This window comes from Halichoerus grypus, chromosome 6 (assembly GCF_964656455.1).
Source record: "Halichoerus grypus chromosome 6, mHalGry1.hap1.1, whole genome shotgun sequence".
NCBI lineage: Eukaryota > Metazoa > Chordata > Mammalia > Carnivora > Phocidae > Halichoerus > Halichoerus grypus.
Window position 1 is genome coordinate 56,120,541 of NC_135717.1, and position 13,368 is coordinate 56,133,908.

General features: G+C 39.4%; 1 protein-coding gene across 1 annotated transcript in view; it reads right to left on the reverse strand.

The window, feature by feature from the left end:
- The window catches only part of CUBN (cubilin), a 265,371-nt gene that overhangs the window by 172,949 nt on the left and 79,054 nt on the right, over positions 1-13,368 (reverse strand). Inside the window, exon 27 of the mRNA XM_036097059.2 lies at positions 12,619-12,806. Within this exon, the coding sequence (XP_035952952.1) occupies positions 12,619-12,806 (188 nt within the window). The remainder of the gene's footprint in view (positions 1-12,618; positions 12,807-13,368) is intronic.

Sequence of the window (13,368 nt, forward strand, 5' to 3'; positions counted from 1 at the left end):
TAAAACTGGAACTTTCAGCTTTTACTTTAAATTTGAAGGTCTTAGAAATGTTCCTGTAACAACAGTAGAAATTGCCAAACAAGATTCATAGAGTAGGGTAAAAGTCTCCCATCGTGGATGAGAAAAGCCTAAGGGGGTAAAAACTTAATCTAATTGTGGAGGGTAAATTAGGCAGATGTTGAAGATGAAAGCTAATAGACAGAGCGTTGTAGACTCTGGTTGGCTCCTCGATGGCCCCAGGAGGCAGGGTCCTCCATCAGACACGTGGCTGTGCACAGTGCTCTCTGATACACAGGCACACATCTTCCCCCATGGCACAGGAAAAGCCACGCTGCCATGTGCTGACAAGGTGGGGCAGGAAATATGAAATACCCATCTAAAATTAAACAATTACTCATAACGCTGGGCTTTGCATGACAGCAAGAAATCCATCGAAGACCACATTCTGAGTTATTCTGTGTCACTCTGAATTAGATGTCTGTCTCACACACAGATGAGATGGCGTCCTTACCATGTGGCAGGTTGCTGCTATTCCCTTTTAATAGCGCACTGACATTTTTATTTCTGCTTTCTGTATATTTCTCATGTTAGAAGCCACAAAGCCTGGTTTGTTTTTTTCTCTTTTTAAATCATTGTCTAATCACGGATGTGTGCAAAGATTTAACTACAAGAATGTTTATCTCAGCATTGTTTATAATAGTGGAAATTTGACAAAGATTCTAAATGTTCCACATGAATAAGTGGCCATATTGGGATGGTGGAATGCGCCATTTTGTAAATGATGTGGCTTTATAAATAACTTGGAAAATTATTCACAAGCTATTGTTACCTGGAAAAAAGTTATTATAGGACAGTCTGTATAGAATGATCCCCTTTGAATATTAAAATAAAATATATAAGCCTTGACTATAGGAAATAAATACCACCAAAAATTATTAGTAGGGATGTAATTTAGGTTATTTTTATTTTATCTAGGTTTTTCTATATTTTCCAAATGTCCTGCAATGACTATGTATTCCTGTGTGATCAGATAAGTTTATTTTTTCAAGCATTATCTTTGGGGACCTATTGACACAGCAATGTAGATATGCGTTGGTAATGCTTTTCCATTCTCAGAATTCCATACCCTTTTAGGTTCTCAGCTACCCAGCTGGTCTACTAAAAATATTGTACTGTCTATCTCCATAGTCTTTTATACATATCTCAAGATTATATGTGAAAATTAGTCCATTAAAATGTTATTATATAAGGTAATCTCCTTCTGCATTAATTTAAAACCATATTTTGTCCCTAATGCTTCCTTTTTTTTTTATCATAAATAGGTTTTGATTATTAATTAGACTAATTCTCTATTTTAAAAGAATTCCTTCAGATGCTCAGGGACTAAAGACTTCTCACAAACTAAGTTCTGATAGTCGCTGATGGAGCCCTAAATGCCTAATTGCCTCCCTAGTGGTAAGTGAGCTGCACTGAAAGCCAAGCCTACTCTCCCATGGGAACATGAGCATTTAATTCCAAGAACGGCAGTGTTCCCTCTGCCAACTATACGGCCACAGCAAAACACTAAGCATCTTTAAAAAATTATTCTGCCTCCTAAAAGCCTCACCATCTGCTAGAGGTGGACTCAGAAACAGGGAGAAATCTGCTTCACAGAATGACAGGAACTCATAAAACCTGGAGCTGGAAGGACCTAGGGTACTGCCATGCAGACTCTTCCCCAAGTGAGGGAAGAAGTAGGGGAAAGCCTATTAAATAAATAGTAAATGTAAGTACTGAAGGGTCAACACAGCATTTTTTTTTTTTAATTCTGAAATGTTGCAGTTGGAAATCTTTCCTAATTTAAAAAGGAGACAATCAAGATAATTAACCCAAATCCACAACAGTGATTCCTAATTTTAAAACTTAGCATTCTGAGCTCTGCGTTCTTATTCAAGCCACGTGCCTGTTAGTTGCCAGAAGGGACCCTCCATGCACTTGCTGACTCCGGCCGCCCTGAGGAGAGAGCGAGGTGAGCACCACCAGGGAAGGAAGTGAGGATAGAGAGCAATTTCAAGTTTTGAGCCTCTGATGTGATTTCTACTGTCTTCAGGGTAGGGTAGAAGCTATCTGTAGGTCTGATTATCATTCATCCTCATTCTGTTCTTCATGTTTGAGAGACTGGAGAGAGGGAAACACACAGAGTTTCTTTTGAATCCAAGAGCAAAGGCTATCTTTTGAAGGCTACTGTGTCTGCCTCATTAACTGCAGCAAATTAATGCAATCACATGAAAATTCTTCATTGCAAGGGATGGTCAGGAAAGATCGGCGTTTCCTTTTGAGGAAAGGGATTTTGATTACACGGAGATAAATATCTCTCCTTTTAATTTTTTATGATTAAAAAACACACTCTACTTGGGCAACCCTGGAGTATTAAATTTCTTATAAAATGCTTCTTGTTACTCTTAATGCTAATATGAAGTATTTGGCTTAATTAATCAATAGATACACTTCATTCTAAACTTTTGAATACAGATCATGATTAAGTATAATCCTAGACTCATATCTGGTATGGAGACATAAACTCAATTGTTTGGTGTATTGTTGTCCCTTTCTAGGAGTGTTTCTGGATAGCAGTTGTCCTCAGAATTAAAATAGCTTATCTCTGAATTCTAAGCAAAATGGCAGGCGTCCTAGAAGCAAAGCAGGAAGCATGACTCATCTGCCCGGGGAAGTGTTTAAGGAGGTGCCATATGATGAAAGTCAGCTCAGACCCTTTGCTGCTAAGACGTAAAATCTCATCTGCTTTTCTCCAACTGGCAAATGGGATTTTAACCACCACGCTTCTTAGATTCAGATATAGAATCCCCGTGGCTTTGGTTGTAAGAAATCTGAGATGCCAGGGGACAGAAGCCCTGCTTTCATTACATGGGGCCAATCTATGTTCATCACAACTGGAAAGGCTGTTTTGGAAACTATAGCTCTCCATTGACTGCAAAATATTTTAGAGAGCAAAAATTAATCCATCAAATTGTGTTTATATTGAAATCATCATAAATAATGTTTATGAGCACTTAATAAATAATATTTATTAGCTGAATATTATTCTAAGCCCTTCATATGTGTTACCTAATTTTAAAATTCCTAGCAGCTCTATACAACAGGTACCATTGTTATCCCCATTTTAGAGTTCTGGAAACTGAGGAATGTAGAAGTTTAGTAATTAAACTCCTCAAGAATAATTTCTTCATTGTTTCCTTCATTGATAATTCTATTTTTAAAATAGGACTTGTTAAATTCAAGGATGCAATAAAGTCCTTATTCTCCGTAATAATGGAGAAAAAAATAACTTCTAAATTATAATGATCATATGCAGAACTCCTGTTAGTCAATGGAATCAATATATTCTTCATTATATTTAACAGAGCTTTGAGTGAAGTGACTAAAATGTTAGCTTTATCATTTATTCTTGTCAAATGCATCAATGAAGCAGGCTGCAGACAGAAAGCAAGAGGGAAATTAGATGTCTTAAGAAATGAACCATTAGGGGATGCCTGGGTGGCTCAGTTGGTTAAGCAGCTAAAACTTCACTAAAACTCCACTAAAACTTCAGCTCAGGTCATGATCCCAGGGTCCTGGGATCAAGTCCCACATCAGGCTCCCTGCTAAGCAGGGAACCTGCTTCTCCCTCTGCCTGACACTCCTCCTGCTTGTGATCTTTCTCTCTCTCTCTGACAAATAAATAAATAAAATCTTTAAAAAAAAAAAAAAAAGAAATGAACCATTAGGGGCACCTGGATGGTGCGGTCAGTTGGGTGTCCCAACTCTTGGTTTTGGCTCGGCTTGTGATCTCAGGGTCATGGGATCGAGCCCTGCGTAGAGCTCTGCACTGGGCGTGGAGTCTGCCTGAGATTCTCCCACTCCCTCTCTCTCTGCCCCTCCCCCAACTCCCTCTCAAAAAGAGAAAATGAACCATTAATTATATCTCAGCTTTTTCTTCACCACCCGACCACCCCTACGCCCATCTAATCGTTCGTCCACTTCTGCTGATTTTACCTCCTAAGTGCTCTTGAATCCCCAGCATGCGAGGAACTGGTGTCTCTCTCACCTGGACCGCAGCAACCCCCTTACTGGATCTCCACCGTTACCTTGACCTCCCTTCAATTTTCTCCTGAAGCCAGAGTTTTTAAAGGTGCCAATCTGAGCATGCCATTTCCCCGCTCACACTCCTGAAAGATCTCTTGCTGCTCTAAGGGCGGTCCCTGAAACTCCTCACACACCCTCAGTGCTGTGCTATGCTTGCAGACTCCAGCCTGCCTGGCAGCCCCACGCTGGGCCGCGGCCACCCTCGACTTCCCGTGGTTCTGACAAGGATTTTCTCCTCCAGTGGACTCAAGCCAGGCTCCTCTGAACCTTCTTCCTGACTACGCCTCGACCTTTGCCGATAAAAAACACAGACTGTCGGCACACATGATTTCATCCACTCACTCCCTCCCTTACCCAAATTAAAAGACTTAAACACTAACATAGTTTCTAACAAGGTCACACCGCTAGGAAGACCCTGGCCCCCATTAAAGTGCCTGCCTGAGAAAGCTCAACGCTGCCAAGAGAATTTACGGTTTGTTCCAGCCAATACCTGAGGATAGGCCCCTGACCCCCCTTTCCTAGAGCATTTACTAAGAAAGGTTTACAATCCTGAATCCTTCCCTTGTCCCTTTGAGATGTATGTGTGTCTCCTACAACTCAGGAGTGCCTTTCTCTAGGATCTGAGAAGCATGCCTTTGAAATGGAATCATCAGGAAGGATAGGACGCTGGTCTCCCAGTCTGTGTGGGAGGGTGGAATCCCAGCTTCCATCACTGCTGGCCTCACCACACTGACACTGACTAACCTTTGGTCATTTCTCACTTCCCTGACTGCTCCAGCTGCTGGTCCCCTCCCAACGCCCTCGTTCTCCCTTTAAAATGTCCAGTCACCTCTGTACAAACTGAAATGGAGTGCAGTTCATGCTGGATCCTACTGCAGGAGTGTTTTACTGATTAAGATCTATCTTCACCACCTTACTAGTGTCCAGCTTTATCTGTGACAGTTCCTCGACCACAACTTCCCTTGGTGAAACTTTCAGCTTCCTTTGAACTTGTTAAGTTACTCTTCCTCAGGGAAGCCTTCTCTGACCCACAGATGAGCTCGGTCCTCCCATTTCACGTCTTTGGAGAACCCAATAATATTCCCTGATAGCACTTAACACAGCTTGTAATTAAATCTGTATTGTGTGCTAAATTGATTACCATCTGTCTCCTCAGTGAAGACAAGGAAAACTGATGCGAAAACAGTTATATTTCCACAGTCTACATGTCTAAGATGTATTTGGATGACCAAATGAATGGATACATGAATGAACAATGCATATTTAGGGTAGTAACAGCTGGAGGAAATACCACAGCAAAAACTAAACAAAACACTGTACCCTGTTTAACTGTGTTTAATTCAGCATTTCTCAAAACTTATTAGAATTTAGTTCTCTTTATTTGTGAAACATCTATCAACATTTGTGGCAGAGAGAGTTATGTGGTTTCCCCAAGTCGACTTCCCCTTTGTCTGGGTTCCTGAATCACCATGTGGAAGGCAAGGAACACCAGCATTGGTCTCTAATATGATTGAGAAATATATCAAGCATCTGAGAATTTGAGTCCTGCATAACAACAACAGCTCGAGTTACCTTAACTAATCACAATATCACACGGGCCTGATGGAAAATGTTGCTCAGGCTGCAGACTTGGAGAACACGAGTGCAGGACTGGAAGCCTCTGTTTTGGTCCATTCTTTCATTTGAAATGCATGATTTTGTAATTGGAAGAGGACATGGGAGTGTAATAAATAATGAAATAAACATCTGGTGGACAAGATGACATCAGAAGGAGGATTTGGCAAGAGATAAAATGAATCTTATGAAGACTGGAGGGAAATGCATTTGACAGAAGTCACTGGCGTCATGAAGAGGAAAGCTTGTAAAGCAGAGGCCTAGAAAGGTATACAGAATGGACTGGAAGATGATAGTGGCCAAGGTGCCAACTAAAGATGGGGGGAGAAAGTTGAGAATCCCAACACAAAAATCACAAAGTAAATCTGATATTTTTACATAATGAGATAAACATCATGACTGTATCACCAGGCCTTGGTGGGACAAAGACATGATTCACCTGTAGCAATGGAAAAGTGAGACTCATAGAAAAGGAAATCTTTACTAGCACTCAAAGGTATGTATTACGAAGACACGTATTAAAATCGTTATGACTTCCCAGGAGAGAGCTTTGAAGAGAGGGTAAAACGTGCTGTCAGAGTAGAAGTGGGCTGCAGACAGTGGTCTCAAGTGGGGCCCAAGGGCTTGCAGGGACTCTCTCTACTGAGATTCCTAGAGACTTTGATTGAGTACATCTGGGCTGAGGTCTAGGAATATGTTTTTCTAACAAGATCTCCAGGTGACTCTGGAATGCAGCCAGTTATGGGGCTTCATCCTCCCCCATCGGCTTCTTCCTCAGTAGAGACTACAGTTTTTTACAAAGGAAATATGTCAACACTAGTGCAGCACAAAGAGACACGTGGGGGTGGCAAAGGGGAAATAATTTCAACCATCTGGACATCTCTCATATGTCTAAATGGAAAAAAAAGCATGACATTTGATAAATTCTTCAAATGCTCTCCTCTCTCAAAAAGTAAAGAAAACAGTGAAAAGAAGTACTAGTCTGGACTAATTCTGGACAGCAAAGAAGTGGTTGTTATTGTAGAACAAAACATTAGGAGACAGTGATCAATGTCCCTAGAGCCTGCGATACTGGACATACCAGTCATGGGCCTAAGGTTTTAGGGAGTCAGACTTCAAAAGGAGATATGAGCCCATGGACCAAAACAATTAACAATTAAAGAAAAAAGAGAAGCAATAGAGAAAAGAAATAAAATTCAAGAAACATGACAAATTCTAATAAAATTAAATTCTGTCCAGAAAAGCTAGCAATAACTTTGGGGGCAATAAAAGGGGAAACCTCTGAAGAAATCAAGTAAGAAGGAACCATGGGGCTATATAAAAACTTTCTGACCATTTTATGAGCACACAGACAAATTAGCTAAACTCTGGGAAACAGCACAGTTAGAAAAAAAAATGTCTATTTTTTAAGCTATGATTAGGGCAAATGAAAGATCAAAATATGGACACTTGCAGAAGAGAGGATAATGTGATAAAAGGAAAACAGAAACATGCCTAGAATTCTGAAACTAGAAGAGACATTGAAATCCAACTTACAAAATCAAGACAGGCAATTCTTTTAAATGAATTTTTGGGGCTTAAGTGAATTATATCCTACAGTACTGAAAGGTACAGTCCCTACAGAACAAATTGTGTAATCTTGCTGAATTCATGAATGTTGAAGAAAGGTTTTAGCATGCCAGCAGGCCATACGCAAAGATTCTGCCTCTGCCCCCACACACCATCTATGAGCAATGCTGGCCAGAGGCTGGACTTCAGTGCTCCTGGCCAGAGCCAATCATACTGCCCAGAGGAGCATCTATCCATAAGTGGGCTAGATCCATGCCTTTGCTGTCAGGCTCAAATGGATGAGCCCCCTGTGCTGGGAATTTGTGGCCAAGGGAGGCCTCATTTGTTGCAAGAGCTTGGGGCAAATGGTCACGTGGAGTCATGGCGGGGTGGGGGGTGGGGTATATGGAAGCTAAAATGGTGAGGCTGTAGAAGTGCAGAGAGAGATAGGAATGGCATATACACATGCAGGGAGAAGCCACTAAGTGCCTTTGTTCCTGCCTTTTCCCAACTTTTTAGTTTATTGTGCGTGTCATGAGGCTTCTTACTTTCCTCAGAGTAGAGCCCTTTCACAAAACTAATGGTTTAGTTTGAGTGTGTACCTGCAACCAAGAGTATAAAGCACAACACTGAAAAGTAAGAGGACAGCCAGAGGACTCAAGGGAAGATGTTTCAACTTCCAAACTCTAGGAAAGCTTTGTTCTGGAATCTCACAGGTGAATAAGATTGACAGTCATTTTTGGAAAAATTCTAAGTTGAACACTAAAAATAATTTGTCACAATGTAGCAAAGAAAAGGGTGATTATAATAATAAATGACCACTACTTATCTATGAAGAAGTATGCTATAATAACATGGACAGTGACAGTATCACTATGATGGTAGATCCAACGGCTCATGGACACTCCCTCATGTCACCTCTGAGGAAGACAGAGAATTGTGAGTATATACATAGAGGATGTGTGGTGTCATGGCTAAAAGCATTGGCCCGGTGCCACAGGGCCTGGTAGAAAGCCTGGCTTTGACACCTCTAATGTTTGTGATTGGCGACAACTTGTATTTGCCTCAACTGTCTCACCTGTCAAATGGGGTAATATTTCTTACATTACAGGGTTGCTGTGACAATTACCTAGCAAATAATAAGTGCTCAATAAAGATCAGCTATTATTATTGCCAAGATGTTTGAATAGTGCTATCCCCGAAGTCTTTAATAATAGATCATTTTAGGGGTAGCTGGGTGGCTTAGTCAGTTGGCCGTCTGACTTGATTTTGGCTCAAGTCATGATCTCAGGGTCCTGGGATGGAGCCCTGTGTCAGGATCCACGCTCAGCGGGGAATCTGCCTGAGGATTTTCTCTCTCTTTCTCCCTCTGCCCCTCCCCTTGCTTAAAACACTCTCTCTCTAAAATAAATAAATAAATCTTAAAAAAAAATAGACCATTTTAACCAAAGAAACATACCATTTTGGAGTATTTGAAACAGGTACCATCTTGTCTGATATTTTTATCAATTATTTTTGAAGAAGTAGTAGGCCAATGCCAGTAAGTCTATATGAAAATAAATAATGTTCTACAGACCAAAGGATCGGGGCTTAGAAGGATCATGATGTGTTTGAATTCTCAGGCAAAACAGTCAAACATAACTTACTAGGAATAATTTCCTATGTATGGCTATGAAGCCATTACAGTTCCTATAAATGTGACCTGGAGAACACAAGTATTAATATAGTCCAACATTATGACTTGACTAACAATAAGCCCATATAACCTCAGCCTATGATACCAGAAGTATCTGAGCCAGATGATATAGTTCCAGCACACTTGGCCCTAGTTGGCTTCATTGGAGTGTTGAATCCAAACCTGGGCCACATTTTAAGAAACAATGACATACAACAGATCATGCAGAGAGCACTCTCTCCCCTGAGAGCTTGCCTCATGAGGACCAGCTAGGGAAATGCAGGACGAGGACCGGAGGAAAGAAGCTCTGACTTCATACTATTCCCTCGGGAGAACTCGGCAAATTCGTGGACTTAAACTTCTATCTACACTCACTCTCAGCCCTTTGTGCTTCCTCACACTGTGGTCTCACTCCTGCTCCTACTACCCTTCAAAACCCGTCTGCCCAGAGTCACACTGATCTCCAAGGGACACTTCTTAACACTGAGATTCCTCTTGATCCCCTAGGAGCCTCGCACCTTGTTGATCACAGTCACCTTCTAGGATACTCTCTGCCCTCGGCATCCATGACACAACAACCTCAGGGTTTTCCTCCTTCCTCTTCCCACCACACATGTGTTCCCGGTTGACCTGATATATGCTCTGGCCTCCCTGTACACCTCTGTGCTGATTTCTCCCAAATCCATCACTTTCATTTGCATACTCAATCACCTATTAAAAGTCTCTTCTTCTGTGCAGAGACTCAGACTCAAAATAAAAATTAAAAATTTGAAATGCAGTTGTAGGATACTCAAAGAATCCTTAAGGTTGACTTCTCATAATTGCATGGCAATATGGTCTTACTCCTTCAGGCAAGTGACCCTTCCTCCTATTGAATTTAATTTCCAAATTGGAATCATTTTGTTTTGCCCAGAGGACAAATAATAAAGGGTTGATTCGCTTCCCAATGGGATCCCTACCAACCCACACCCCTCAGCAAGGTGGGGTACAATGTCTGACCAGCACCTAATCAAGTCCTTTCACAATTTCAGCTTTATTAATTCAAAATAACTCAATTCTGTCTGCAATGACAGTCACTCAATAGGGACCTACTTGAAAAACCCTTCAACTAGAAGTTATAAAAATAATGGAAACTAGATTTTGTGTTTGTGGCTTTTCTCTTCTTAAGTAGTTATTTGTGCTTTTAAAATTTTCATCATAGACCAGCCATTGTCGCAACTGCTTTGGCCTTGCCCCTTGGCTTACAGAAATGGAAAAAATCTCCTCCCTCTGGCAACAGTATCATTCTTTAGAAGGTTTTGCTGAACTTTTCTGTATTTTTGCTGCTTTCACCATCAATGTTGCACAAGATAAATGGCATGTCTCTAACGTCATCTATGAAGGGCCTCTAATGAGCTGCTCTGCGGTTGCTGGAATAAGTATTTTCAATTGACAGTTTTCAAACACCTCCAAAAAATTATGTGATGGGCCTTTTTGTTACTCTTCCATCCTCAAGTAAGTCCAAAGAGGTGGAAATCAGTCCCTGGAAAAGTTCCACCTCATTTCCTCCCCCACTCTTTCTTCCAAAGCCTCCTGAAAGTCCAGGTCCAAAGCTCCCTCCCTTCTGCAGCTTTCTCTGTTGTACTTTCATCAAATCACTCTTACGGTGCCTGGCATATCACTATACATGCAACGCTCTGCATGGCCATGAGTTTTCTTTTTGTTTGTGTTCGAAGGGGTAGAATTGCAGTGAATGCATAGGAATTATAAAAAACGGTCAGTTTGGAATTCAGTTCTTTCTCATTAATTAACATCTATCATTAGGCTGATGCTAAAAATATGGCTGTGAGAGTCAATTTATCCTGAACTCACTGAATTCCTATAAGATCCCAACTCTATAATCAATGCCTGGGTCACAAATTCAGGAGACAACTCACACCTTCAAAAGGCTCACAGTCCAGTAGGGCATGTGGGCACCATCACAACTGGCAAAAATGCAATAAGATAAATTGCTGTGTTTGTGCTATGAACAAGGGGTTTTGAAATCAACTCTTCCATTTCCTCTAAAGAATGAACAAGATCATATCATGTGAAGAAAAGAAAAGGATGTCTACTCCAGATAAATTCAATGAGACAAGCATGCCAGTATGAAGCTTGTGAAGACCATCTCAACACTAGATCAAGAAAAATGGACTTTAAAACCATTGTCAAGTTCATGCTTGTAAGTTTGTTTGATGTTGTGTCATATTTTCTTTGAATACTAGTAAATATCACTTTCTAATGGATAAACCCTATGGCTACTATTTCTATAATATTGAACTTTTCTAAATACAAAGCAAGATTTCACCCAAAAAAATTATCCCTCAGAAACAAGAGACTCCATATATTCAGGACCTCCCAAGTCTCTCAAAGTACAGAAGTTTCTCTTCATTTTAAAAAACAAAAGGGCTATTTGGAAAAGATAGGTTAACCTCAAACAGCCTCAATCAATGTTCAGTTTTTTAAAGAATTGGTAAAAAGTTTAAGAAAATTTTACAAGGATAAAGGATTTTTTTCTGAAGAATTTGTCCTTAAAGTTACAAGTGCTGGATGTTGGAAGTCTTTGTAAGCAAGACTTCTAAAAATCACTGATCACCTTAAGAAGAAACCCACTAAGTCACTGTGTTGTAGACAGGTGGCATGGGCTGGGGGAGATGTCCTAATGCTACGGAGGGGGTACTTGTCACTTCAGAAAAGATTTTTAGTGAAAACATCCTATGTGGATTCAAAAGTATTATATATGAACAATGTAAAAAAATACAGGAATGGTATGTTAGATGGACTTAAAAAGTGATTTTATTAATGATGAGAACTTGATGTCAAAATATTTTAAGTGCTTTCAGTAAAATTGTCTTATGGAGGGTGAAAGTGGAAATCATAATTTCTAAATTAATGTAATAGCTTATAACCATTTAATTTTATATTTGAATGCATAATTACATTCATAAAGTAAGCAAAATAAGTAGTTGCCTAACTTTTCAATCTATAGCCCTAAAAAGTCATACCATGGAAGTTAGCAATAAAGCTTTTAGGAGTAAAGTATCTTATTGTAAAAATAGGAGATTACTTAATATTTTGGGCTACCTAGTTCTCAAGCAATTTTCATTGAATAGCATTGTATACAGAGAGTTGAATAAATGCTACAGGTGGTCATTATCAGAACAAATAGAAATTTCCGTTTTACTGAAATGAACTTAAATTTAAAAATAAAAACAAGACTCAAAATCATGATTTCTAGTATCAGGCAAATTAGGTATTAAATAAAGCCAGGTACCCAAACATTTTTTGATATCCTGTTTATAGAGAACAAACATAAAAACAAGTAACAAAAAACAGAAGTTATTCCTTTACTCCTGGATTATTTAAATAATATGAGGTCAATCAGTCCAAAAGTCATACTGAAACCTAAAAACATAGACAACTCTTTGTGTATATAATTTAGTGGATTAAATATCCTTAATATTAATATGATGCAGTGAAAGAGACACAAAATATACCTGTTCAAATACCATGAGTAGCGGTCATATTATAGATGCATAGAGCCACAGAGATTCAGTTCTACAGAGCAAGGATGATTTCTAGTTTGGCTTGCCTAACTTGATCTGAAAATGCAATGATTTATTTAGCTTCAGAATACATACCTCTAAATAGTCTGCGGAGCAGTTTATGTGATTTTCCAATTCAAATGCTAAAAATGTGTAATTCACTGTGTTGCCAGTAGAGGCCTGGATGGTCCAGTTGCAACGCTGATTGTCAGAATAGGGTCCTGGGTAATGTATACTCTCTAAGATGCCATAGGTTCGGTTCACAATCACCACGTTCCTACATGCTGAAAAAAATAACCAGGATTATTGAGAACCACTATCATATATTTCATAGTTGCTCCAAGATGGGTGAGATTTTCCTTTAAGAAAACATCTAGATTAAAATATATACATATTTTATATATTATATATTTGTATGTATTATGTATGTACATACATATATATATAGTATATCTGTGTGTGTGTATATGTATATGTACATAGTACATTTTCATAGTGAAAGGGTCTCCATTTAGAACAAATGTAAAATAATACTTAAGTGAACTCATAAACTTTAAAGTGTCATGAAAATTGCCTATTAGGCATCAAATTCCTCTGAATTGGTAGAGAGCAGACTCACTCAGCACTACTCAGAGAGCAATCTGATTTGTTTACAAAAGTGCATTAAATATTCTATGCTTCTGTTTTTCTAACTTTAACGTTTGGAAGGAACAGAAATCCTGACCTTTAAATTCAACAGTTTAAAAACACGAAGTTCTATGTGAATGCTAAAAAGGAATAACAGCATGGCTTTGTTGAACATTCAAAAGTCAGCATGAAATTCACAATAAAGGCTCCGTTATTCCT